This window comes from Musca autumnalis, unplaced genomic scaffold (assembly GCF_047663935.1).
Source record: "Musca autumnalis isolate F117 unplaced genomic scaffold, ASM4766393v1 scaffold_5, whole genome shotgun sequence".
NCBI lineage: Eukaryota > Metazoa > Arthropoda > Insecta > Diptera > Muscidae > Musca > Musca autumnalis.
In genome coordinates, this window is record NW_027412088.1 from 113100940 (window position 1) to 113128630 (window position 27691).

The window sequence follows — 27691 nt, forward strand, 5'->3', positions numbered from 1 at the left end:
TTCATCCCAGCGAAGGGAATTATCAATTGGCTTTTCAGTTTTTGAAGTGATGATTTTTTAGTGAAAACCCGAACTCTTTAAATATCGAGTATTCTCAAGTTAATGAGAATGACACTCAATTTTCGGCTTTCCCAAAAAAACACCAAAACAAAATATTTTGCAACATGCCAGCACATATCAACTAAGAATTCATCGAATTCTATAAGTTGAAATAACATCACCATCAGTTGCCTGTGAATGATTGTTGTTGGAATTTTGTTTAAAATTCTCCTGCGCATGCCATCCGCTGTTTTTTGTTTGTTTTGTTTATTGTTTAAAGATTCAATCTCATTGATTGCAGGGGTGCCAAGTTGGTGGTTTTCCCGCTACTTGTGGTGATTTTTGACGTACAAAAACCACTGTTTAAGCAGGAATGTCAACTGTTTTAAGGTAAAAATCACTACAGACCTATGGTGCGTATGTGGCTGTAGCGATTTTTACCTCGGAATAGTTGGCATCCCTGTGCTGGAGTATTCCCCCAATGGCTTAACCTTTTGATTACTCTCTATTAAAGAGAGTAATGTTTTTCAAAACGAACTGAGAGTGTTGCAAAATTTTACAAAAGCTGAAAATCCACTTGATAATTCCCTTCGCCGGGATGAAATCATGATATTGGTAGCGATCAGTAAAATTTAAACGGACGGAACGGGGCGGGTATATATATATATATATATATATATATATATATATATATGGTAACATGGGGCGGCTTCGCCACTGGGGCGCCTTCGCCAGCACCGATTTTCTTGATAATTATAACTGCTACAGAAATGCCGTTAAAGGGAAAATTGTGAGTTTAACGAAGATCTTTCATCTCCCAAAAATTGGCATTTCTATCAGATATATGATTGCTGATGCACGCGGTTTCATGTTTTTGGGGTATTGCGAAAAATATTCTTGGTAGGTATATTTTGTGATATCTTTTATACCTTTTATTATATTTTATACCGTTAATAGACAACTACTGAAGAATATAAATCCAAATAATTTGCATGATAAAAGTAATTATAAATGTCAATATATTCATATTATGAACTATGTAGGGGGTGGGGCGGCTACGCCATGATAGGGGTGTTGTGGGTTAATGTGAGAAATATGTCAGGTTTAATTTAAATTGTTTATGCTATTGATATACCACGCTAAAATATGAAGTTGAAATCAAATATTGTGCTAAACCTATCTAATTTGGCAAAAATTTCATTTTTATGTCTAAATTCAAGGTACCTACTTCAATTAACGGCTGGAATATGTTTCTTTTTGTAAATTTTAGAATCATTTTTGATTATTAAATAGAAAACATGTTCCTTTTATGCATAATGTTGATATTTGGGGAGGAAGTATGGTAAATGCCAGTTTTAGAGTCCGTTGATATATGTCCTATGTCGATGGCGAAGCTACCCCATGGGTGGGGAGGCTTCGCCACTTTTAGACATTTTGTAAATTCTCAAAAATATTATTTTAAAAACAAAATTTCAATCATTTATATATCAAAACCTCTAGTCAAGACATGCTAATATTCTTACCAAAAATTATATTTGGAAAAACTTTAATGATGTCGATATGAGAACATTTTGAAAAAAACGTGGCGAAGGCGCCCCATGTTACCATATATATAATTGTTCCACAAACATCCCATACGGGACAAGGGAGACTTCTCTCGTATCAATGAGTGCACCCCGATTCATATTAGCTCAATGATATGGGACCTACTGTTTATCGCCGAGTCCGAACGGCGCACAGTGGTGCCGCTTCCTTGTAAACGTGGACAAAAATAAAAGGAGTTGACCTAGGATGATGAATTTTTGTACAAGTACTTATGAGGGCATAGGGATGAAAAATACCAACTTTGGTTTATATCGGTTCAGATTTGGATATAGTCCCCATATATATCTTTCCCCGATATTGCTATTACTCGGTCAATTTTAAAAGAATAGCCTTCAAATTAAATATCTGACATTTTCTTAGGTCCCTAATCAATTGCACCGATTTTGATAAAAATCGGTTCAGATTTGGATATAGCCCCTATATATATGTTTCCCTGATTTTGCAATAAATTGGTCAATTTTAATTAAATATCCTTAAAAATTAATATGCGATGTTTTCTTAGGTCATTGATCAGTTTTATCGATTTTAACAAAAATCGGTTTAGATTTTGATATAGTCCGTATATATCATTCTCCGATTTTGCTATAACTCAGTCAATTTTAATTTAATATCCAAATTTAAAATGCGATATTTTCTAAGGTCCCTGTTCAATTTTGCAGATTTAAACAAAACTTTGTTCAGATTTAGATGTAGTCCCTATATAAAGGTACTTTTGTTTTTAATATTCCTTCTTTAATAAAGTGTCTAGAGTTGCCACATAGTTTGTTTGAATTTGAAATAAATTAAATGAAACTATAGTCATGTTTATAATAACGGTTTTCTATTTCGATTCATAGTGGTAATTACTATCGGCAAAATTATTTCAGATTCAAGCCTTTTTAAGTTTTTTAGACAACGTATTAATAAAATAACAGGAGCAGTCAAATAAAGTGAATTGGTAAACTGAGACAAAATCAGGTAACTTGTATTTTTCGTACACACTGTTTATCAAAATGTGGTTGCGTCTTAAAGAATCGGATTTTGTCGGATGTAATTTTTGCATAATTTTATTCGAAAGGGATGTCTGTTTCATGTACCAAATGGAGGAAGTTGCAATTTTTAGATACACTCCATGAAAGAAGCGAAATTCGTGAGTAATGTATAATATGATATTGCTTCAATCAATATAACGGTATTTTATATATAAACATTTTATGTAAACTTTTTTGTTGATAAAAAGGAAGTCTATTGGCCACTCTTTAATTCCCAACTCAAAAGTTTTAATATTTCTAATAACTTGTTTATATACAGTTCCTTGAACATGTGGTCCTTTTTTATCTAAATTTCAATGTAATGTAAAACAATGGGATTAATCCAGACTATTTTGAAAAAACAAAATTGCAAACGCTATCCCAAAAAACGCCACAATATAACAAGTTTTTTGTTGAAGAAGTTATTGAAAAATAACTTCGGTGGAGAATATCCACAAACAAAAAACAAGGGAACTGATGAGATTCTGTAGCGAGAATCGAAACTATAGTATTCCCTGCCTTACCCCTTGTCGAACAATACCAAATCTTTTCCACTAATAAACTAGTTGTTTTAAAATATTAAAACAACAACAATGGAATTAAGCCAGACTATTTTGAAAAAACAAAATTGCAAACGCTATCCCAAAAAACGCCACAATGTTTCTAAATTCCTTTTAAATAAATTTTTCTAGTACTTTTAAAATCAGTACCATGGCAGAACTACCAGGTAGTGGTATCACACCAGCTGATCGAATATGAAAAGTCAAATCCCTTTATAAAAAAATTATTTTTGTTGTAATTTCCCCAACAACATAAAGAAAGTTTTGACATAACATATTCAAAATTTTACGATGCCACTACCTGGGTAATTGTGCCATGATCAGTACTATAAATTTATGTTGAGTTTTACTAATGTTGGGAGTATTTGGGAGACTCCTGCAAGGATGTATTTTGTTCACTGAGAACTCAAAATGCGAAATTTCAACCAAATCAATTGGAAAATGTGTCTTAACTCATCAAAATACCAGAAATCAAATTTGGACCTACATCTACTCAAATTTTTTTCTATCACCTTTCCTCTTTGTAAATCTATGTTTAAAATTTCGAGGCGGTACCTCGATTAGAACTATTTTTGGCACTCCTTTCCATATAAGTGGGACCACAGTGTATCGGACCGCCTTTTAATTGTTTATGAAGTCAAAATGTGTTGTGCTAGCTTTAAATATATTTTTTTGTTTAATCATTGAAAACGGTTTTATTCAAGAAGGCATAGATGAAATTCATAAAAGTATGTTTGGACGATTTATGTCGCGTAGAAAATTTACGATGTGCAAAGTATGGACCAGAGTGAACGAAAAAATGATTAAAGAATAGTATTGAGTCTTCTTTGGGACTACAAAACTTTCCCCCGGAAATGTGTCAGTGCTGGTTCACGTTTTGGATTACCCCTCACGGAACGGTACCGCTAAATTTCTCAGGGTTTTAGCTACATTATCATATAGAAACCGAAGTAATTTAATACATATTTAGTCCTCTTTGGGCCTACTAAACTTCTATCCAGAAATTTGTCAGTACTGGTCCATGTTTTATGTAGCCAAACTAGAACGGTACCTCCCGATTTTAGAGGTTTTCAGGATTATAGCCCTACAGAAATGGCTGAAATTTCCACGTTTTGACATTTATGACGATTTCGAACAGCCAACTTTGCACATATGTATGTAAAGTCCTGCTTGTGCATCTAAATCACCTTCTTTATATTTTGTGAAACGGTTTTGTGTATTGGCAATAATTGACCATGATTACTCTTTAAATTTCATGCTTTTTTAATTTTTTTAAAATTAATTTTAAAAAGTATCCAAAAATATAGGTTTAGAAAATGCACCGCTACCATCGAGGAGGAGGGGAAGTTTTCAAGGGAATATTTTTTTTTTATTTGCTGACAGAGAATACTTAATATACATAATAAAACTTGCTTAAAATTTTACCTTTTCCACCCATAAATTTTTGTTTACTATTCGAAAAATCGAACACCAATTACGACGAAATGGGTGAAACAGATAAACAGAGACATCACGCATCCTTAGGGTATTCCGATTCAAATCGTCTTTTGGATAACGACATTACGTTATAAACAATGTCGTCTTAAGCGATTTCGTGTGTACATTAAATTACAAATTATTAACATATTCTAGGTATGCTATATGTATCTGTTACTGTGCTCAACCACAAGAGGATGTGCATCTAATGTCATGTGAACGAAAACTCTCGAAGGAAGCAATCGATTTGGTCCAAAATGTGCACAGTCCATATAAATGCAAGGAATATCAAGGTCGCTGCGGTGCAAGAAACCATGCTCAACAACAACTGTAGCTCACAACGTTGCGATGGTTACAACGTGCTAAGGAAGGATCGCACCAGAAGTGGAGGTGGGGGATTAGCTTTCCTACTGCTTGAACCTGTCTCTAATGACCCGTACATGGAATGTATGGGGGTAGCAGTCAGGTGTGGAACTGCCGAGATAGAGTTGCTGAACGTATACATCCCGCCGAGAAATAGCTGTATCTTAGATTACGTGCCTAACATTAGCCCGCTTTTGGAAGGTCATAATCGTCTGGTCCTGGGGGACTTTAATGCGCATCATGAGATGTGGCATACGACCCTCGGAAACGACAAAAGAGGTACAGCGCTGGCTGAGCAGATTGACAGCTCTACGTTTTGCACGGTCAATGAGAACGCCCCTACCAGAATTAGAGGAGAGTGTCACAGCTCGCCAGACATAACCATCGCGTCACCTGGTCTGACAAATGACGTTACCTGGCAACCCGTCATTTGCCTTGGATCAGACCATCTCCCCATAATTGTCTCCACTAGCAGACCACCCAATTTGGCGAGCGGGAACCATCTAAAGCACGCAGCGCAACAAAACAAGGAACATCGAAGAAGCGACCCGGTCTTTCGTTACGTGCCAAACTCTACATTAAGTATAGGCCACTGCCACCAAGCAGTGAAGGTAAAAATTCTCCTTCGGCGTCAACTTCACGCACGAACTCAAAAAACGCCAAAACGCCCAATGAAAGTAATCGAAAACAACGTAACGATAATGAGGATGACGGTTCCACTAGCGATGGTAGCATCGACAATTATTTGGTTGATCCAAATGAAATTGACATCGAATCGAGTTTCTTCAATGTGGACAAAGCAAATGAGTGCAAGCCTTCTGTGTCTCCGGTGCCTAACTTTGACTGTAACGCTGGTTTGGGCAATTTGTCCGATTCCGAATCTGAAGATGAAAATAATGATTCCGGAAATTATCATAAAACTGAAGACACAAAAGCATTTGATTTTAGTGACTTACTTCAAAATGCCAATAGTCTGGAAAGAGTAAAAGAGTCATTGGCTAAACAGGCCGCCGAGGATGCTGCGGCCAAAAAAACTGGTACACCATCAAAAAAATCGTTGGGTTCACAAATTGACACCATGGATGTGTACTCACTACTTGCATTGGGCGAAAAACAACATCGATCTCACAACGAAGAATCGGTGGAGGACGATGATGAAGAAGAGGAGGATGCTAGGATGAAGAGTGGCAGGGATCGTCATGCAAAAGAGCCTTCAAAGTTAAATAAAACCAAATCTTAACGCAAGTCGATTAGACACCAAACCAGGCCAGCCCCAACCGTGGTTGCAAGCGGTGATACCGACGATTCGGATTTTGAGGAAGTCGCAGGTAGGAAACGCAAGTAGTGACACCTTGTATATTGATTTGTGATGGTTTGTTGGCTATAGACTTACTGTTGTTATCATCATTGTTATGATACTATGCTCCTTCCGGAACCCGTGTTGATTATCCACAACGGGATAACACACTCTGGTGATGGGGAGGAGTTAAGATCTTTGCTACTGGTGACAGATCGGCCCGTATGATTCACCTTTGCTGACATCCTTGCTTGCGGGATACTTGTCTTTTGGATCATCCAGCTGTTTTAGTATCACAATTGAAATTGCTTCAGGTCCAATCGCTTTGGATGATTTTGCGCCCCGGATAACATCTGCAACATCACCCATTGATACTAGTTCCAAAAACGTATGAGTAACGTCATAAAATCGAACGTGTGATATTAAGTATACGCAGTTTGTTCGTACAAATTATGAGAGCCATTAGAACTGCGTTGTGAAATAGATAGTTCCATATAGTTCATTTGGCACAACTCTATTCCGAACATTCTTTGTATCTAGTTTCGATAACGCCTTAACCGCTGCCTACAATTTACTACTACCGGTTCCAATGTTGCAGCAGTTCAGATGCCCTAGCAAATTTTTCTGCTTGTGTTCCCCGACTAATCTATTGACTTCCAATGTCAATTCTCTGACTCTGGGGTCGCTAGGGTTCGTACGGCGAATCTCATCTCGCTCATTCGCTAATCCTTTCTTTTTTAGGTTTTTGACCAGCAGGAATATGGCAAGCAGCTGCAGCAGTGATGATGTCTCAGAAAGTCATCTCTAAAGCGTTGGTTGTTGTATCAGCATATGATGCTGGGTTGGGAGCTGCTGGTCGAAACACTTTTAGTTTCGTTTCAATCCGGTACGAAAAATCCGCTGCCATGGGATTGTAAACTACCGTGCCGTGGTTTGTGAATTTTGAAATGTTGGTTGGTGAATTCTCTGAATGCTTGCCAGTTGACTTTCCCATGGTTAAGGAAAGTATGGCGTGCAGAGGTTATGATGCCGGGTAGTCTATTGATGCAGATGAGAATATGACGTGTTGCCAAGTCACGTCATTCGTCAGCCGGTTATCACCTTCTAACAGTGGCCTAAAGCATACATGGTGGCTATATACATATGTATCTTCCTATCATCAATTGGTATTATTTATATACCGTTTTGTTGTCACCGTGGTGCAATGGTAACATACAATTTTCAACGGCGGCAAAATACCGTTCAGTGTATTGTGATATCTTAAGACAAGCCATTTGGACTCATTGAGCTATCATTGAGCTATTATGAATCGGGGTGCACACTAGGGTTATGACTTTCTATAACCTCGTATCACTGTATCATATTTTGGTGAGGTTTTACCTAAGATTAGATAACAATTTGTCTATATGAGCTTTTTTGACAAACTTTTGAAATCACTATAAGCAGATATATAACTAAAAATAAGCTTTGGAGGAAAATTATTTTGAATATATATTAGAAATAGGTTTGGATCCAAACAAATATATGTTTGCAACATTTTGTAACATATCTCAATTTAATATATTTGGGTACCAACATATTTTTTATGTTAGAACATATTTTTTATGGGTGGAGAGGATTTTTGTCAAAGAGAGTAACAACAGGGCTCTCGCAGCTCCGGAATGCTGTGCTTTGTTGTTGTTAACCAACGTAGCAAGCGAAGAGGAAAAGAAAAAAATGGTATTAATTACACTGTACAACAAAATCGAACTTTTTTTAAAATTACAAGAAACCCCGTACAGATTATGAAAGAGGACCGAAAAAAAGAAGACACGTGTATCGGCGTTTTGAAAGTTTACGTCGGGAAGTAACCTAAATAGGCGTGGCAATTTCCGGCCATTTATACAGGTTTTGAAATATTCTACATCAGATTCCTTGGAATCCTTGCATTTTAGGTATAAAGTGTCTTTGGCAATATTACTGAAAACAATGCGGGGTATCTTTTTATGAAAAAAATTAACCCTCATGCGAGTCAATAAAGGGGTCTTTTTGGTCCATTTTTTCAAAAACGTTTAAATAGTCCTTCAAAATGAGATCGTATCAGATCAAATATTCTACATTATTTGTCATAGAATTTTACTATAGGTCCCCGAATACACCAAAACTCTAAATCGTACCTAAACGCCAGGAATCTGCCAAAAGCAAAATCACGTTTTAGGGTTAATGTTATACTTTATCTGAGTTTATTCAGTTTTGTCCCACAAAACTTCATTCTAGATAGAAGACGTCAAATACAAAAATATTCTCCATCAAATTTCAATATAAGTCGCCGAATAAATGAAATATATATTTACAATATATATCAAGAAAATATATACATCAATGTTGCCAACAAAACACCCAAATATTTTTGGAATAAATTAGTTTTGTTCTTTTTTCGGGTTGATCCATGAATTTAACATGAAATTTAGTTTTAGACGAAAGTTGTTAAAAGAAGAAATATTCTACACAAATTTTCACTATAAGTCCCAGAACAAAATATATATCTATGTAAAATACTTTGTTAAGAAAATGACGTTACAAAATTAGATATTATAGGTAGAAAGTGAGCATACATTTCAATGTGTTTCACATTGACATTTACGCTTCCATGCTCCACTGGTGCATGTGTTTGTTTTCTTTTTTGGCTTTTGAGTTTGTATTTGTTTGCACCCAAACATATCATTTGTTTGCACCCAAACATATATTTGTTTGCATGACCCAAACATATATTATGTTTGGGACTGCTTGCAAACAAATATATGTTTGCTGCAAAATATGTTTGGGACATATGTTACAGGGGACATTTTTCTGTGTGTAGTATTTTTAAAATATAAATAAATAAATAAATAAATAAATAAATAAATACAAATAAATAAATAAATAAATAAATAAATAAATAAATAAATAAATAAATAAATAAATAAATAAATAAATAAATAAATAAATAAATAAATAAATAAATAAATAAATAAATAAATAAATAAATAAATAAATAAATAAATAAATAAATAAATAAATAAATAAATAAATAAATAAATAAATAAATAAATAAATAAATAAATAAATAAATAAATAAATAAATAAATAAATAAATAAATAAATAAATAAATAAATAAATAAATAAATAAATAAATAAATAAATAAATAAATAAATAAATAAATAAATAAATAAATAAATAAATAAATAAATAAATAAATAAATAAATAAATAAATAAATAAATAAATAAATAAATAAATAAATAAATAAATAAATAAATAAATAAATAAATAAATAAATAAATAAATAAATAAATAAATAAATAAATAAATAAATAAATAAATAAATAAATAAATAAATAAATAAATAAATAAATAAATAAATAAATAAATAAATAAATAAATAAATAAATAAATAAATAAATAAATTAATTAATAAATAAAGTTTTTATTTTTCAAGACTTTTGACAAGTTTTTGAAATCACTGTAAGCAGATATTTAATTGAAAACAAGGTATAGGGGTACACGATATAACCAAAATGACATAACCGTTTGTTTCTCACTAATTTTATCATCGTGTTATAACATATATATCATTTATATCATTTTATTATATATACCTTTATTTCATATATCATAACAAGTGAGCAAAGGATATAGTCGGGATAATCCGACTACCACCAAAAATAAAATGCCTCTTTCTCTCTGGGACCCCCATAAGTAACCAAAATTTCGTGACCATCCGATCAAAATTACGACCTGTAGCTTGATTGCAAAAAATGGAAGAATTGGATGCATTACCGACTATTGTGGTATCTCCCTTGTTTGACCACCTTCGCCAACCTGCTTTACACCAATGTAAAGGTAATATTTTCTTCTTCCATTGACAGGTTTTGCCGTTGGAACACCACTACTAGAAGACGATATATTCACAAAGAATAAAACTTTGAATTTATCTCCAAATGAGTTTTTCCCCATTCTGACCCCTAAATATTATCCGACTATCAACAAAATCAATAGGCTTCTTCCTCTGTGGGGCCCCCATCTACCTCCAAAATTTTGTCACTATCCAATCAAAATTCCAACTTGTAGCGTGATTACAAAAAATGGAAAAATTGGGTTTATTACTGAATTTTGCAATATCTCGGTTTGCTCACTTACGCCAACATACTTTGCATCAATATAAACGAGATCTTTTCTTCTTCCATTGACGGGTATTCCTTTTGGAATACTCCAACCAGAAGCGGAGATATTCGCATAAGAAAAAAACGTTGACTTTCCTCCACATAAGCTTTTCGCTTATTCCGACTCCTGAATATTATCCGACCATCACCAAACTAGATTGGCTTCTTCCTCTGTGGGACCCGCATCCACTCCCAAAAAATTCGTGACGATTCGATCAAAATTGCGACCTGTAGCGTGATTACAAACATTTTACATCGTTGTAAAGACGATATTTTCTACATTCCTTGCCAGGTTTTGCTTTTGATATACCTCTTAAAGAAACAGAGATATTGGCTTTGAAATAAAACGTAGACCTTTTCTCCAAATAAGCTTTTGCCCATTCCGACCCCTGAATATTATCCGACCATCATTAAAATCAGTAGGCTTCTTCCTCTGTGGGACCCCCATTAACCCCCAAAATTTCGTGACGATCCGATCAAAATTGCGACCTGTAGCGTGATTACAAAAAAATCGGAAAATGGGATGCATTATCGACTATTGCCATATCTATGCTATTTGACCACCTACGACAACATACTTCACATCGTTGTAAAGGTGATATTTTCTACTTTCCTTGCCTAGTTTTGCTTTTGATACACCTCTTAAAGAAACAGAGATATTGGCTTTGAAATAAAATGTTGACTTTTCTCCAAATAAGTGTTTGCCCATTCCGACCCCTAAATATTATCGGACCATCACCAAAATCAATAGGCTTCTTCATCTGTGAGACCCCCATTAAGCCTCAAATTTTCGTGACGATCCGATCAAAATCGCGACCTGTGGCGTGATTTCCAAAAAAATGGATAAATGGGATGTATTAACGACTATTGGGATATCTCCGTCATTTGATTACTTACGCCGACCTAGTTTGCACCATTGTAAAGACGGGATCTTCTACTGTCATAGTCAGGCTTTGCTTTTGAAAAGTTTACAACTTAAGCTGCGATATTCGTCAATATAATTAAAATCGCAAAAATTAAAATTGGTGTTTTATTTGCTACTATTGTGATATCTTCGTTGTTGGATCACCCACGAGAACCTACTTTACACCGTTAGAAAGGTGATATTTTCTACTTTCATTGTCAGGTTTTGCTTTTGGTATACCCTTTATAGAAGCTGAGATATTCGCTTTGGAAAAAAACGTTGTCTTTTTATCCACCTAAGTTTTTTGCCCTTTCCGACCCCTAAATATTATCCGACCATCACCAAAATCAATAGGCTTCTTCCCCTCCGGGACCCCCATCAACATGCAAAATTTCGTGACGATCCGATCAAAATTGCGACCTGTAGCGTGATTACAAGGTTTAGATGGACAGACGGACAGACGGACGGACGGACACACATAGCCAGATCGACTCAGCTCGTCGAGACATTCATTTTGGTATATATAAGTATGGGTCTACGACCATTATTTCGATGCGTTACAAACTTTTTGGGCAAAACCAACTTATAATACCCTCCCCACATAGTGGTGTAGGGTATAAAAATTAAAAGTGGTTTGTGCGGGACCTTTTTTAAAATTTAAATGGAATACAAGTTATTTTAGACAGTAATAGCAAAAGGACATTAATTCGAGCAACAGGAAAAAAATTTAAAAAAAAAAATTTATTTTTTTTTATTTTTGCCTTATAATTTTTTTTTTCAATGTAGTTTGTGCGGATCATTTTTTATTATAAAATGAAATGAATGATATTTTAGGCATTAATAGGCAAAAGTTCATTCATTCTCACTACAAGAAATCATTTTTGAGAAAAAATGTCAAAAAGTCATAACCCTAATACACACAGTTCTTTATTATAAAATATGCGAGGGCTCTGTTGTCACGCTCTTTGGCAAAAATCCTCTCTCCACCCATAAAAAATATGCTCTAGCATACTAAATATGTTGGTACCCAAACAAATAAACTTTTGTTTGCAACCAGTCCCAAACACATATTTGTTTGGATCCATACACGTTTCTAACATATATTTTTCTGCGTGCAGGATATCATTTTTGATAAAATGGGTCAAAAAGTCATAACCCTAGTGCACACATTGACATGAGAGAAGTCTCCCATGTCCCTTCTGGGATATTTGTGGATCAATGCCTTGAAAACCACACCCACACACATACTTGTGCTTCCAAAAAAAAAAAAAAAAAAAAATCCACACAACCCAAGTGCGTGTGTGTCAATGGCAATGTATGTGTGTCTACTTTAAAGATGTCCTTGCATTTCTTTGACACTTTTCGCGACACATTTAAATCGTCACCTATTCAATCCTGGCAATGCCATCTTGTGTGTTAATCATTTGACTTTGCCTTTCAAAGTTCCTCTCTATAATTACAGCTACACCTCGTTTGAATAGCTGTGTGTTCGTCGTTCATTAGTTAAACTCGGCTAATTGGAAATTATGCGAAATAACTTTTTTCATATCCTTGCTGAGTTCATTCCGTTTGTGTGAAACCTCCATCGTGCTGTGATGTTGGTCGTTCGACCTTGTTATTTTTTTTTTTTTTGAACGCGTCGCACTTTCGATCAATTTTAGCATGTCTGCCTGGTGTTCACTCTATGATATGTGTCGTCAACAGTGACGTCACTAGCATAACATCAAAGACCGACAAGGACTAAATACAGTCGTCGTTTGGTGAAGTAAACACTTTCCTTCACATGCTCCACATCAGTTTTACAGATTTCTTGGCAAAAAGTGTAACTTGTTTAAAAAGCCATCCAACATTCCAAAAATATACACACTTATGTACATACATACATACATATGTATGTACATAGTATCTTGTATATAGGAGAAATGCCAAACATTTGCCATCTGGAATGTGTTCCAAAATTACATTTGGCCAGCGTTATCGTGTTTAGAACGCCAAACATAAAACAATGGCCGCAGAAAATGTTCCGGTTGTGTTAGGTCATGGATTATTTGTTGAGTTTTCGTTATCGCCTCACCAGCATGCCACGACAAAAACAGTCCAAATCCATTGAATTCCTTTGTCCACAGACAAATATACCACGGCGAGAGTACGAAACGCAGAGAGTAAAACAAATGCACGTGCTTTTGAAAATCATGTGGCGGTTTGGTATTGGTGTTCGTTTGCTGGTTGTTGAGTAGTTTGAAGCAACACAAACGAAACTTTATCGGAATTAAGGACATCACTGATATGGAAAGCCATTACCATATATTACTTTTCACTTTGGCTGCTTCCGTACGCCAAAATGGGTGCAAACGGAAATGAGAACATCCGTCTATACTAATTGTGGCACTCACACACACACACATGTACACAAGTATGGGCGATACTAAGGCTACCGCATTCAAGTCTCAAGGATACCTGTACGGAAATGCACATTTTCACTTTTCCTTTCTTTGTTTTTGCCTAACCTCCGACAGCCCATGTTGGTTTGGTTTTGAGCAACAGCAACGGGTGGGGTGAAAAAGGACAAACAAACATTTGTTCACATTGGCACATTTTAGACAAGAAAGCACATTGTTGCTTTTGTTTATAGTATCTCCAAAAAGGAGGGAGAAGGTCGGTGCGTTGAGCGCATGTCTCCATAAATTCGTGAGAGCTTCCAAAATTCCCATCAGACAAAAAAAAAAACATTCTCATCGATAGTGAAAGTACTACAAGAAACCGAAATCAGTTCTTTGCGGACTTTTGTGCTGTCAACACGGATCGGGAAATACTGATAGTAGGAAGTGATATTGATTCGCATATAATGTGTTGTAAAGTAATGTTGAAGTCCTTTAAAGATATTTCACAGTAACAAGGAATAAGTTTTCAAGTTGAGGTGGCTAAAGTAAACGTTAAAGTGAAAAATCGTTGAATAAATTAAAACGTTTTGTTGCCAATAATTGTTCTTGAAAATGATAAGCTGATTGTGCTTACATTAACACTTTTTAATCCTTTTACGACAGTGGTAATAGCTTAAAAATGACTTGTCATCGTGATTATGATCGAAATAGGTCAAATGAATAAATTTTAATTATACGATTTCAGCAAAAAATAAGGCATAAATAAATATTGGTGTTCAAAGATTACTTATGAAAATGTAAATCAAAATAAATTTGTGTGGAAATGTCATCGAAGTTTGAAAGGAAAAGTGTCCATTAAAGACACTAAAACGTATCACTTCAATTGTAAAGCAAATGTTTTCGACTTTACTCTAAGCGTAGAAATATAAATCGACACAATGAAACCGTGAGACAGTCTAAATACTAATACTTCCTCTTGATTATTTCAAAATACAGTTTTTATAACTCCCTGTGTAGGAGGATATCACCAGGAATAATTTTCTTTTTGTATAAGCTCTGCGGTCTTCTTCTTTAACAGTGGAAATATCTAAAAAAAATATTTTCTGACCAAATTAGCTGTAAATTTTGGTGGAGAAGTGTCTTGACCACTGGGAACACTAAGGCCAATACACTTCTCCATCTAAAGTAGGTCCTCGATTTTGTATAGCCCCCAAACAACGGTACGCCCGATTCCTAGTAGTCAGAAAACTTCTCCACTGGTAGTTGGGGTTCACAATGTTCAAAAAGCTTCTTCAATAAAAGTTGTGGATATAGGTCCACGTTTAGATCTTTTTCTAAATTGCCGCCCTAAATTGTCGGCAATTGGGCATTCAGGGTTCTCAGTGGTAACAAAAAACTTATCTACCAAAAATTGAGGATATTAGTAATGTGTAGTTTATATGTAGATGCATTTTCTGGCCTAATACTTATAACTTGCATTTGGGGTTCTTAGTGGTCAAAGAACTTCTCCATTAAAAATTGGTATAGCCCCCATTCCCAGTAGCCCGAAAACTTCTCCTATAAAAATTGTGAAATATGTCCACGTTTTACAAAGGAATTACACTATTTTAAGAATTTTGAAGATTTTAGCAAAATTTTCTGATCGAAACAATTGTAAGATGGGAGTAACTTAGGATTTTGTTTTGCAGTTGCCAGAAGACTTCTGTAGAAATTTTTTGAAAGAAATGTAATGTCAATTATTGGCTTTGAAATAAAATGTTGACTTTTCTCCAATTAAGTGTTTGCCCATTCCGACCCCTAAATTTTATCCGACCATCACCAAAATCAATAGGCTTCTTCATCTGTGAGACCCCCATTAACCTTCAAATTTGCGTCACTATCCGATCAAAATTGCGACCTGTTGCGTGATTTCCAAAAAAAAAAATAGAAAAATGGGATGTATTACCGACTATTACGATATCTCCGTTATTTGGTTACCTACGCCGACCTAGTTTGCATCATTGTATAGATGGGATCTTCTACTTTCATAGTCATGCTTTGCTTTTGGAAAGTTTCCAACCAAAGCTGTGATATTCGTCAATATAATTAACATCGCAAAAATGAAAATTGGGGTTTTATTTGCTACTATTGTGATAACTTCGTTGTTTGATCACCTACGAGCACCTACTTTACATAATTAGAAAAGTGATATTTTCTACTTTCATTGTCAGGTTTTGCTTTTGGTATACCCCATGTAGAAGCTGAGATATTCGCTTTGGAACAAAACGTTGTCTTTTTATCCACCTAAGTTTTTTGCCCTTTCCGACCTCTGAATATTATCCGACCATCACCAAAATCAATAGGCTTCTTCCGCTCCGGGACCCCCATCAACATCCAAAATTTCGTGACGATCCGATCAAAATTGCGACCTGTAGCGTGATTACAAGGTTTAGATGGACAGACGGACGGACACACATATCCAGATCGACTCAGCTAGTCGAGACATTCATTTTGATATATATAGGTATGGGTCTACGACCATTATTTCGATGCGTTACAAACTTTTTGGCTAAAACCAACTTATAATAATCCTCCCCACATAGTGGTGTAGGGTATAAAAATGAAAACAATTGCGTTTGAACAGATTGGTATAGGTTAGGTTAGGTTGAAAAGAGGGGCCAGTAATCGCCACATGCCCTGGTGGGCATACACTTAAGCCAGAAGTAGGCCTGGATTTTATTTAAGGAATTCTGTGCCCTTAACAAAACTTCTTAATTGTTTTAGGTCGTTTACCATTACCTGAAAAATGTTCCAGTGTTTTGTCATCTTCTCCGCATGCCCTGCATATGCTGTTATGTGCACAATTAATTTTGTGAGACGCGTTCAGTGGCTTTGCGTTCTCTATGTTTACTGCTGCTAATTCCCTTCCAGTTTCTTATCCAGGATTACCCCCAGATATTTAACTTTATTGGAAATACTGATTGACTTGTTTAGGAAAATTGGGTTTTCAAAGTGTTCCAGTTTTGTTTTCCTAGTGAAAAGACATATTTCCGTTTTTCCGGGTTTACGTTAAGACCTCTTCGTCTAGCCCAGTTGTACGCGAGTTTTAGGTCTGATTCAGCTCTTCTGCATAGCAAATTTGGATTCTTACCCCTCAGAAGTATAATAACGTCGTCTGCATAGCAGACTGGGTCAAATTCCTCATCGGTTAGAGTCCTTAATAGGCTATTTATGGTAGTGACCCATAGGAGTGGGGATATGATCCCCACTGCGGCGTTCGCTTTGACCTTTATTGTTACGTCAAGTAGCCCGTAGCTTATCCACCTATTCCTTAGCATGTGGCCTATTCCTTAGCAGTCCCTAAGGGCCCGGATTGGAGTACTTGGATACAATTTTCGTGAAATATATTGTAGATCAATAGAACTTTTGGTGGGGCTATATAGGTGCACGTTTTGGTGTAGCCCTCACACGATCTGACCCGAGACGTATCGACGTTTTAAGGTATTTTGAAAGTATTAATCCCATTTGACCACCGAATTGATTGCAATGTGGTATTTAGTGTTTCCAGAGGCTAAAAGACATTTCCACCAAAGACTGTTTATATAGGTCCACGTTTTGATATAGCCCCAATGGAACGGTATCTCCCGATTTTCGGTATTTTGAAGGTTTGATATTCGGTCTTTCTTTGCGCCGCAAAACTTTTCCCCAGAAATGTGTCAGTGTAAGTCAACGCATTGATATAGCCCCTACAGAACCGGTTTTGGGTACCTTCCGACATTTGGTATTTTGAAGGTTTTAGCCACATTATCTTATCGGAATGTCTGAAATTTGATATTTAGTCTTTTTTGAGGCTACAAAACTTTCCCCCAGAAACTTGTTGGTATAGCACCACGCTTTGATGTACCCCTAATAGAACGGTACTTCCGGATTTCCGGTATTTTCAAGGTTTTTCACATTGTCTAACCGATATTTTGTATTTAGTTTTCGTGGGGGATTTACAGCATTCCTGCAAAGAATTTTCGGTATAGGACCAGGTTTTCATAGAACGGTCCCTGCCGATTCTCGACATTTCAAAGATTTTTGCCACATTATCATACCTAAATGACTGAAATTTGGTACCTAGCATTTGATATTGGTATAAAACATGCCTACAGATAATTGCGGGTATATAAGCACCTTATAATGTGGCCTCTATAAAATATGTATTGCGGGTTCTCAGATTGGCTACAGGACCCCTCGATGTGAAGCCTTTTACAGTATTAGTCTACTGTAGTGACTGTAACTTGTTACATACAGTGAGTCACAGTGAAAGGTATTCACTTCAGTTTCTTTCATTAAAACTGTGATTGCTTACAGTAAATTAATGAAAAGGATTTTGTTGTTTTTTATATTTAATTAATAAAATAAAATTAGCAAAAATCAGGTAAATAAAATTAGCAAAAATCAGGTAAATTTAGATAAAAATATAAAAATTGATAAAAACATCGATTTCTACCTTCACCACACTAAAAGTTTGATATAACAAAAAGGATTTCTTATCTTTTTTCCTTCAAGAATTGTAATGCCTTCCAGTTCGGAAGTTTGATAGATTGGCAGTGACGTAGAACGCTAAGACCTCGACAACAGTGTTTGTTCTGTTTCTGTTTGTTGGAGAGAACCCAGGTTCTAACCTTAGCCGGGGCAGCCGGGCTACTTAGGTCATGATAGCTCAATTAATTCAATTAAATAAAAACTCTCACAAATAAATAACCTTCGTCCTAATAAGACAACAATTAAATAAAAATTCCTAGAATGAGCCCGGCTGCCCCGCCTGCGGTTTAAACCTGGGTCTTCTCCAACAAACAGACAATGTTGTCGAGGTCTTAGTGTTCTAAGCCACTGCCAATCTATCCAACTTCCACGCGGTGTTGTTATCTCGATTTGCATTCATTTTCCTCAGATAAAACATTAAGTTTTGAATGGGAGTGGCAGAAATTGGAGTTACTTTTACCATATTTCCTCCGTTTTCGACATGTAAAACTATCAAATGTGATTGTCTTGTAATTTTCTTGTATTTTTAAAAAATTTAAACACAATTCTGTATAAACATTTGAGATTACAAATTGTTTCTACGGATTTGTCCATAAGAATATTTTTTGGACTTTTAAACATCGATTTTCATTATGATTGTCTAAGTCTGGAGTTTCCCCCATTGGCTTAACTTCATCACTTTCCTCTTTGCAGAGAAAAATGTTTACAAAAACGCACTGATTTTCATTATTTTCCAAGACCCTAACACACATTTTCAGCCCAATATTTGTTGACAATGAACACTCTCGGCCATTATTTTGAATTATATTTGCTTTTTATAACAGTTTACCGTAACCAACAATCGATTTATGTAAATTTTTAGCATGGTTCTATTCTGGTGAACCATGTAAAAAGTCTATATTTTCATAAAGCGAGAAAAAGTACCGTTATAACGCATACATGAAACAAGTTAGTTATAGAAAATATCGGCTACTATATTCTCTACATGTCCACAAAAATAAAACTAACAGTTCCTCTCCTACCGCTAGATATAACGGTATTTGTAAATTCTATGAGGGTGGCTCTAATCGGATGAACCGGAGTGTATCCCCAAAAACCGCATGTGTGGAATTTTATGGCGATCGGTTAACGTTAACCCGTGCCAACCTAGTATTCTCTGTTGACGTAGAATTTTCAGAAAATCGCTCTACAAAATTATTTTCCAATCGTTGTTGTGGCTGAAAAACGAATCCTATTTTTTTAGGTTTAGGTCAAATGTTTGCAAAAAAATGTTACTGGATACTGTCTGTTGACATCAAATTTCGACTTTTTTCATTGACATTTTTTCGTGGACAAAATTCTTATAGAACGAACTAGCAAGTAAGAAGACAGACACATAAGGCCTGTTCGATAACTTGGCAAGTAAAAAGTATTTGCAATTTCTTGCAAGTACTTGCAACTACTTCTCATTTCTCTTTCACTGAACAAGTTTGGGAACAAGTCTCGTTTAGGGGCACCTCTCCGATCGAGCTGAAATTTTTACCATAGGTAGTCCGACTATATATATCTTTCCAGGGGGAAGTCCATACTTCCAGAGATATGGTTCTTGACATTTCGGGAAAGTCCTACTTTAACACCATTACATTATTTATGGGCACCTCTCGGATCGGGCTGAAATTTTCACCATAGGTAGTCCTTGGGACCCTGATCGCAACGATATATATCTTTTCCGGGGGATGTACATACTTCCCGAGATATGGGTCTTGACATTTTACTATTTTTACTTGGGCAATATGCGTATCATTTTAAAGCTCGAGGTGAGTACTTTTCTTTGCTGTTACGACTTTTGCTTCAGATTACAACAATATATAGTTTCTTCAAAATTATAAGTTTTCTTTAAGAAGCCGGCCTTCGGCCGGGATTTAAGACTTTCTCCTATGGACAGGAGCAAAAGTGGGCTACGCGAGCAAAAGTTTCTCCAAAATTATAAGTTTTCTTTAAGTAGCCAGCCTTCGGCCGGGATTTAAGACTTTCTCCAATGGACAGGAGCAAAAATGAGCTACGCGAACAAAAGTTTTTCCAAAATTATAAATTTTTTTTAAGAAGCCGGCCTTCGGCCGGTATTTAAGACTTTCTCCTATGGACAGGAGCAAAAGTGAGCTACGCGAACAAAAGTTTCTCCAAAATTATAAGTTTTCTTTAAGTAGCCGGCCTTCGGCCGGGATTTAAGACTTTCTCCTATGGACAGGAGCAAAAGTGAGTTACGCGACCAAAAGTTTTTCCAAAATTATAAGTTTTCTTTAAGTAGCCGCCCTTCGGTCGGGATTTAAGACTTTCTAATATGGACAGGAGCAAAAGTCGTAGACGCAATCAGAAGTACTCACCACGAGCTTTAAAATGATACCCATATTGCCCAAGTAAAAATTGTAAAATCTCAAGACCCATACCTCGAGAAGTATGGACTCCTCCCGAAAAATCTATATATTGTTGTAATCCGAAGCAAAAGTCGCAATAGCAAAGAAAAGTACTCACCACGAGCTTTAAAATGATACCCATATTGCCAAAGTAAAAATAGTAAAATGTCAAGACCCATATCTCGGGAAGTATGTACTTCCCCCGGAAAAGACATATATATTGTAGTAATCAGGGTCCCAAGGACTACCTATGGTGAAAATTTCAGCCCGATCCGAGAGGTGCCCCTAAACGAGACTTACCCCCAGTTTTTGTAACTAATTTTTGTTTGTTCGTGTATATTCGTAATAATTTAGGCATCCATAGCTCTGCCCCCAGATGACATACAGACCTAATTTTTCGTAGACGCGTGCCATTTTCAGTAAAGGATTCCTCATTTAAAAATCAGCGCTCTACATTTGCTCTATGGCAAGAAAATCGATCTACAAAATTTGACAATTCGTGTGAGAAGAATAAAATTTTTTACAAAAACAGGGGGTAAAGCTCAAGTTTGTTATCGAACAGCATTTTGTAAAAGTTTTTACAAATTTGTACAAACTTTTGGGTTATCGTACAGACCTATTGATTGTAATCCTACATAAAAACGGAAGTAATATTCAAATACAATTTATCGTTACATTGCTCTTATTCGAAATAAAAAATATGGCAACTTGTGGCTGATAACAACCCTGCCATATTTTATATTATTGCTTCCCCAATCTTTGAAGTGGTATTGGCAGATCGTGTTGCTCATAACAACAATGAACAGCTGTTCCGTTCAGTTGTGGTGGGGAATGTCTGTGCAAACATGGAATGGGGGAAACTAAAAAAAAACCCCACTGCACATAAACAACATAAAGGAAGACCAAAAAAGCAACACTCACACGCAGCAACACAAATAACAACAAAAACAACGTCATACGCACACGAAATGAAACCAAAACAAAACTTCGGCAGAATCGAGAATCCCCCCTTAAATATTCGTTGTTACGTCGAAATTGTGCTCTCTCACAGTGAGCAACGTTCTACATTGGCAAAAGCAATTTGGAGTTCGCCGCGTTCAGTCGTTCGTCATTTCCTTTCGGCAATGTGAAATAGTGAATAATACTTTTAAAATAAAAAGTAAAACAAAAAACTACTAGATACTGACGTTTTTGTGTTTGCAATTGCACGGCCGACGGTATCCAAGTATCCGTTTTTGATTTTCTGTTTGATTTTTTTTCTTTCAATACCAAAACAAAAAAGAGTTTACAAAAAGGAAAGAAATAAAAGTCAAAACGTGCATCGTCGAATCGTCTCGGAAATGCAACAAAATAGACAAATTGCTTAAAGTGCAAAAACAAAAATAAAACGTATGTAAAAATGTGAATAAATGAAATATTATTAGTGTGAATCGTAAATTCCTCAGTTTCCGAAATGAAAAGCAGATGAGATCAATTAAAAAAAAAAAAAAAAAAACAAAACGAAAGAACATTCTTGCAATAAACGACCTTAAATTAATAAAATTAAATAAAACCAGGGAAAAATAAAATAAACAACATCTTTGTTTTGAATGATACGGCAGCGGCTAGATAAATTTAAAAATGTTTTCAAAAACAAAAAATATTCTCTGTGGTAGCTGCTGTTGTTCGCATGATTTTTTTGTGGCGCGTGTGAGGTGTAAAACAATTAAAAGAAAAAGAAAATAAAACTAAATGAAAAAATGTTGTGTTTTTTATTTTGAGAGGCATTTTTAATTGAGTCTTGGGGGCATGAGAGAGATGCCACTGCTGCCATTACAGTCGCTGGCAATATCGATGCTGTCGGTGTCAGCAGTAGTCGACTAGTCGACTTGATATTGTTGTTGTGGCTGAGATCGCCTGTAGTAGCCCAACTGGAAATGAAACTAATTCGTTATTAAATTTACCAAATTCCGAAAGAAAAATGCCGATTTTATTGCAAATAATGAAATACATCTCCCATTTTCATAAAAAGATTTTGGACTGAGAGATTTTGGGACAGACAACATTACATTTTTTACAAAGATTGGCATAACTCTATCTTGTGTCAAATTTTCATGTTGATATCTCTAAAACTCAACGAGTTACAGCTCATTTACTACGAGTTTGGCATAATTCAACAAAAATGTTTTTTAAGTTTATGAAGCACAAATCATGGTTGAAATTTAGCAGTGATATCTGGCTAGTTGCTTACAAAATATGGTCCAATTAATTATTTTAGTTTTTGTGTAATAATCTTTTTGAGATGGGAAGTCAAATTTTAATCGCCAACTTAAAATGAGTTTTTCTTGAAACTGGATTTTTTGAGATGTGTCAATCATAGAGTAAATGAGCGATATGTTTGTATAGAATATTCTCTGATTGATTCTAGAAAATATTTAAATATTTGGTTGGGCGGTCTCAATTTGTTTCGTACAATGGAAGATCTTCACGAAATCTACCTCTTGCATATGGATTACCGCAGGGATCTGTTTTAGGTCCTCGGCTTTTTATTCTTTATGTAAATAATCTTGCTGAATCGGTTTGCGATGTGAATTGTACACCGCTGTTATTTGCTGATGATATTTTTCTTATTTTTAGTGGGGATAGGTGCTCTGTATCTAGTTTGGAAAGTACGGTTAATCACTATCTTTCTCTTGTTAAGGAGTGGTCGCTGAACAATGCTTTGACATTGAATACTGCTAAGACCAAAGCCATTATGTTTGGTAGCCAGACCCACGTAATCAACATTTTTCTAGACCAGTGTCCAGTAAGTTTTGTGGATTGTCATAAGTTTCTGGGCATATTTGTTGATGATAAACTTTTGTTTGATCATCATATGGACTTCGTCCAGCGAAGGGTGTATGGGACTTTAAGGAGGTTGTATTCAACAAATTTATTCGTACCGCCTTGGGTTAGAAAAGGATTAGCTCATGCTCTTCTTATGCCACATATTAATTATGGTTTAGAGGTCATTTCTGGGTCACTGGAACGGGTGTTTTTGAGGTTGCAACGTACTGTAAATTCTATTGTGCGCTATGTTTATGGGATTAGACGTCGTGAGCATGTCTCGAACTATGTTAGGAACTTTTTGGGTGCGAATTTTGAGCACTTTGTGGCTAGTAAGGTATTATGTTTTTTCTATAAAGTTATTCGGAGGGGTTCACTAGTTTTCCTGACGAACATGTTCGGTTTTAATTTGTCGTCTAGGAGTACGCAGATACTTATACCGAGGATATACAATTCTTGGTTTGAGAAATCTTTTGTGATACGAGTTGCTCGGATTTGGAATTATTTACTGTTGGGACTAAGAATATTTTTTTCAAAATCCACTTTTGAGAAAAAAGCGTTTTATGTTGGCGATTGAAATTTCACTTCCCAACTTAAAAAGATTATTACACAAAAACTAAAATTACTTCTTGGACAATATTTTGCAAACAGCTATCCAGACATCAGTGCTAAATTTTTGTGCAAGATCAAACATGATTTGGAGTGTTTTAGTGCTTCATAAACTCGTAAAACTTTTTTGTTGAATTGTGTAAATAAGCTGTAACTTGTTGGGTTTTAGAGATGTCGACATGAAAATTTGACACAATATAAGGTAGAAGTCGTAGAAAAAATAGAAATTGCTAACTCAGAAAACGCATTTTTGAGTTATGTCACTCTTTGAGTAAATGAGAGAGATATGTAAAATTTTTAAAATAGTACAGGTGGACAACAAACCTGATATTTATACCCTACACCACTATGTGGGGAGGGTATTAAAAGTTGGTTTTGGCCAAAAAGTTTGTAACGCATCGAAATAATGGTCGTAGACCCATACTTATATATACCAAAATGAATGTCTCGACGAGCTGAGTCGATCTGGTTATGTGTGTCCGTCCGTCAGTCCGTCCGTCTGTCCGTCTGTCCATCTAAACCTTGTAATCACGCTACAGGTCGCAATTTTGATCGGATCGTCACGAAATTTTGGATGTTGATGGGGGTCCCGAAGGGGAAGAAGCCTATTGATTTTAGTGATGTTCGGATAATATTTAGGGGTCGGAATGGGCAAAAAACTTATGTGGATAAAAAGACAACGTTTGTTTCCAAAGCGAATATCTCAGCTTCTATACGAAGTATACCAAAAGCAAAACCTGACAATAAAAGTAGAAAATGTCATCTTTCTAATGATGTAAAGTAGGTTCTCGTAGGTGATCAAACAACGAAGATATCTCAATAGTCGCAAATAAAACCCAAATTTTCATTTTTGCTATTTTAATTATAATGACGATTAGCACAGCTTTGGTTGGGGACTTTCCAAAAGCAAAGCCTGGCTATGAAAGTAGAAGATACCATCTTTACAGTGATGTAAACTAGGTCGGCGTAGGTGACCAAATAACGAAGATTTCGCAACAGTCGGTAATACGTCCCATTTTTCCACTTTTTTGGAAATCACGCTGCAGGTCGCAATTTTGATCGGATCGTCACGAAATTTTGAAGGTTAATGGGGGTCACACAGATGAAGAGGCCTATTGATTTTGGTGATGGTCGGATACTATTTAGGGGTCGTAATGGGCAAAAAACTTATTTGGAGAAAAGACAACGCTTTTTTTCCTAAGCGAATATCTCAGCTTCAATATGGAGTATACCAAAAGCAGAACCTGGCCATGAAAGTAGAAATAATCGCCTTTCTAGTGATGTAAAGTAGGTTCTCGTAGGTGATCGAACAACGAAGATATCGCAATAGCCGCTAATAGAACACAACTTTTAATTTTTGCGATTTTAATAATAATGAAGAATATCACAGCTTTGGTTCGGGACCTTCCAAAAGCAAAGTCTGACAATGAAAGTAAAAATTCCCATCAATACAATGATGTAAAGCAGGTTGGCGTAGGTATCCAAATAACGGAGATTTCGCAATAGTTGGTAATACATCCCATTTTTCCACTTTTTTGGAAATCACGCTACAGGTCGCAATTTTAATTGGATCGTCACGAAATTTTGGGTGTTATTGGGGGTCCCACAGAGGAAAAAACCTTTTGATTTTTGATAATGGCCGGATATTATTTGGAAAAAAGACCAACGTTTTATTTCAAAGTTAATATCTCCATTCTGTAGGAGGTATATCGAAAGCAAAACCTGGCAAGGAAAGTAGAAAATATCACCTTTACAACCATGTGAAGTAGGTTGTCATAGGTGGTCAAACAACAGAGATATCGCAAAAGTCGGTAATGCATCCCTTTTTCCATTTTTGTGCAATCACACTACGAAATTTTGATCGGATCCTCACGAAATTTTGGGGGTTGATGGGGGTCTAACAGAGAAAGAAGCCTATTGATGTTTGGCATACATCCCACCTTTCCATTTTTTATTTGGGTTGTACTGTCGATGCACTTAAATGCGTTTAAAAAAAATTGACCCGTGTTAATGAAGACATTCAGAGCAAATGCGCTAAGCTATCCCAATTTTAATTTTTTGAATTTTATTAGTCAAAAGCTTATGAACAGGGGTAGTGGTGTAGGGTATCACATAGTCGGCCCCGACCCGACTATAGCCTTGGCTCACTTGTTTTATTTTATTTTGCTCTGCGCTAGAACTTCATGCGAACTTCTGATTTGTAGCTATGCCACGCTTATGAACATTAAGTGTTGTTTAAATGGTTACATGTGCACCACCAGCCGTTTTTGCAGTGCTTTATTTAACTGGCTTTATTTCATGTCTGTTTAGTTCAAATCAAGTAACTAATTTTTAAGACAGTTGCAGTTGACCAATCGAACTAAAACTTTGCACACTTTTTAGATTTGGATGACAATACATGAATATGAATCCAAAACCAATATGAGCCCATTTCTTCCTATAGCCCACATATAACGGTACCACCCGATTTCAGGTATTTTGAGGATTTTAACTTCATTCTTAGCCCGAATTGGCTGTAGCTGGGCATTTGGAGTTTCCAATGGTACGGACACTTCCCCACCAAAAATTGTGGACATTGGTCCAGGTTTTGGTATAGACCCCCACACCACCCGATTTCAGGCATTTTAATGTTTTCATCTACATTTTCGGGCAACAAAAAGTTGTATTTACTAAAAAGTTAAAAATAAAAAAATAATTTAAAAAATTAAGCTACATTGTTTTATTTATAAATTCACTAAAGCTAGAAAATATTTTTTCGTTATCATTCTTCTTCATCATGGAATATCGCAAATAATTAAATTAGAAATTTAAATTTGAAGCATTGTGGCGTTTTTTGATTGGGATAGCGTTTGCAATTTTGTTTTTTCAAAATAGTCTGGCTTAATCCCATTGTTGTTGTTTTAATATTTTAAAACAACTATTTTATTAGTGGAAAAGATTTGGCATTGTTCGCCAAGGGGTAAGGTAGGGAATACTATAGTTTCGATCCACGCCACTGGATCTCATCAGTTCCCTTGTTTCTTGTTTGTGGATATTCTCCACCGAAGTTATTTTTCAATAACTTCTTCAACAAGAAACTTTTTATACCCAAACATCAATCGTCAGCTCGAAGTATAAAGGTAAGCAAAGAAAAAAGTTCAATGAGAAGTTTTTCCTTGGCAACCTCATACAACTCCGACGAAAGTGTCTGCGAAAACAATTCAAACCTCTTCCACTTGTATGTGTCGTCGAATTTCGACAAATGCACACACCAAAATTTGGTTGGTCTGCTTTACAGCAAAAACAACACACGTCGTGCCAGTGTCTTCAATTTGAAGCATTGTGGCGTTTTTTGATTGGGATAGCGTTTGCAATTTTGTTTTTTCAAAATAGTCTGGCTTAATCCCATTGTTGTTGTTTTAATATTTTAAAACAACTATTTTATTAGTGGAAAAGATTTGGCATTGTTCGCCAAGGGGTAAGGTAGGGAATACTATAGTTTCGATCCACGCCACTGGATCTCATCAGTTCCCTTGTTTCTTGTTTGTGGATATTCTCCACCGAAGTTATTTTTCAATA

General features: G+C 35.7%; 2 protein-coding genes across 31 annotated transcripts in view; both read left to right on the forward strand.

Moving 5' to 3' along the window:
• Window positions 1-5293: 5293 nt before the first annotated feature.
• Window positions 5294-6293, forward strand: LOC141386730 (DNA repair protein complementing XP-C cells homolog). The gene is made up of 2 exons (XM_073955651.1): window positions 5294-5332; window positions 5529-6293. The coding sequence occupies exons 1-2, from the start codon at window positions 5294-5296 to the stop codon at window positions 6291-6293; spliced, it is 804 nt and encodes a 267-aa protein (XP_073811752.1).
• A 7911-nt stretch (window positions 6294-14204) lies between these two features.
• Window positions 14205-27691, forward strand: part of Trpm (transient receptor potential cation channel, subfamily M) — a 403692-nt gene continuing 390205 nt past the window's right edge. For 8 of the 30 annotated variants that reach the window (XM_073992970.1, XM_073992977.1, XM_073992990.1 and 5 more), the window contains exon 1: window positions 21537-22108. The gene's annotated coding sequence lies outside the window, so the exon portion shown is untranslated. Of the gene's footprint in view, window positions 14483-21494; window positions 22121-27691 lie in introns of those variants that run through there. The other 22 variants (XM_073992981.1, XM_073992971.1, XM_073992984.1 and 19 more) reach the window with 7 other exon arrangements.